Source organism: Brassica oleracea, chromosome C9, assembly GCF_000695525.1.
Source record: "Brassica oleracea var. oleracea cultivar TO1000 chromosome C9, BOL, whole genome shotgun sequence".
NCBI lineage: Eukaryota > Viridiplantae > Streptophyta > Magnoliopsida > Brassicales > Brassicaceae > Brassica > Brassica oleracea.
Window position 1 is genome coordinate 22,195,646 of NC_027756.1, and position 1,093 is coordinate 22,196,738.

Below are 1,093 nucleotides of genomic sequence, written 5' to 3' on the forward strand. Positions count from 1 at the left end.
TTATGTGCAATTCTAATTTTTGCTTCTATGTACGGTCTTTTTATTGGAGAATTTGCTCCTGGAGAATTTACGTTTAATGTCGGTTTACTTTTCTATGTGTTGTTTCTCCTTGTAATTGTGTGTATTATTAATATAAATGGTTCATTTTAAAATTACGAAATTCTAATAAAATATATTATTTTGTGTTTTAGAAATACAAATGGCAAACATCGAGAAACTTCAGTTCCCGGCTCTGAAAATAACTGGCAAAAATTACATCAGATAGATCACAAATGTGAAACCTTACCTTGTAATGAAGAAGATAACCGAAACGATTAAAATCGGTAACAAATCGCCGCCCGAGCATATAGCCGAATCGATAATCTTCCTGAAGAAGCATTTAGATGAGAATCTAACGCACGACTATGCAAGCGTAGAAGACCCAGCTGAACTGTGGCAAGCCTTAAAGGAAAGGTTCGATAATCAGAGAGAAGTCAACCTCCCTCACGCTCTAGAAGAGTGGAAAAATCTGAGGTTCCAAGATTTTCAAAAGGTTGAGGATTATAATTCCGCTGTCCTAAGGATAGTTTCACTCTTGAAATATTGTGGTAACCCTGTCTCTGAGGCAAAAATGATGAATAAAACATACAACACTTTCCACAAACAGCTTCACTTCGTGCCCAAAATTTACAGAAAATGCGGGTACACGAGATTTTCTGAATTGATGGTTGCGGTCATGTTGGCTGAAAAGAACAATGAGCTCCTGATCAAAAACCCCAATTCCCGACCTACGGGAGCCAAAGCATTTCCTGAAGTGAATGCTACGGCGATAGAAAATTCGGAAAGGAGAAACTAGACCAACCGAGGTCATGGTCACCGTTTCAACAGCAAACGTGGAAAAACTTACAATCCCAAATGGAATTGATCTAACAATTGGGTTAGATCCGGACAAGTTTCTAAGGGTAAAGAAACTCAAGAGGATACCACCCAGAAGCGTGAGATAATGTGTTACAGATGTGACTGTAAAGGACATTGGTCACGTACCTGTCGTACTCCTCCACATCTCTGTAAGTTATATCAAGAGTCCACGAAAGGCAAAGCTAAAGAAGTGAAC

General features: G+C 38.8%; 1 protein-coding gene across 1 annotated transcript; it reads left to right on the forward strand.

Annotated features, from left to right (window-relative positions):
- Positions 1-292: 292 nt before the first annotated feature.
- On the forward strand, positions 293-835 carry LOC106314571. The gene has a single exon (XM_013752426.1). It carries the CDS (start codon positions 293-295, stop codon positions 833-835), a length of 543 nt encoding a protein of 180 aa, XP_013607880.1.
- The last annotated feature ends 258 nt before the right edge of the window (positions 836-1,093 follow it).

Coding starts and splice junctions, on each gene's coding strand:
- LOC106314571 (XM_013752426.1), top strand. CDS start 293: ATGAAGAAGATAACCGAAACGATTAAAATCGGTAACAAATCGCCGCCC.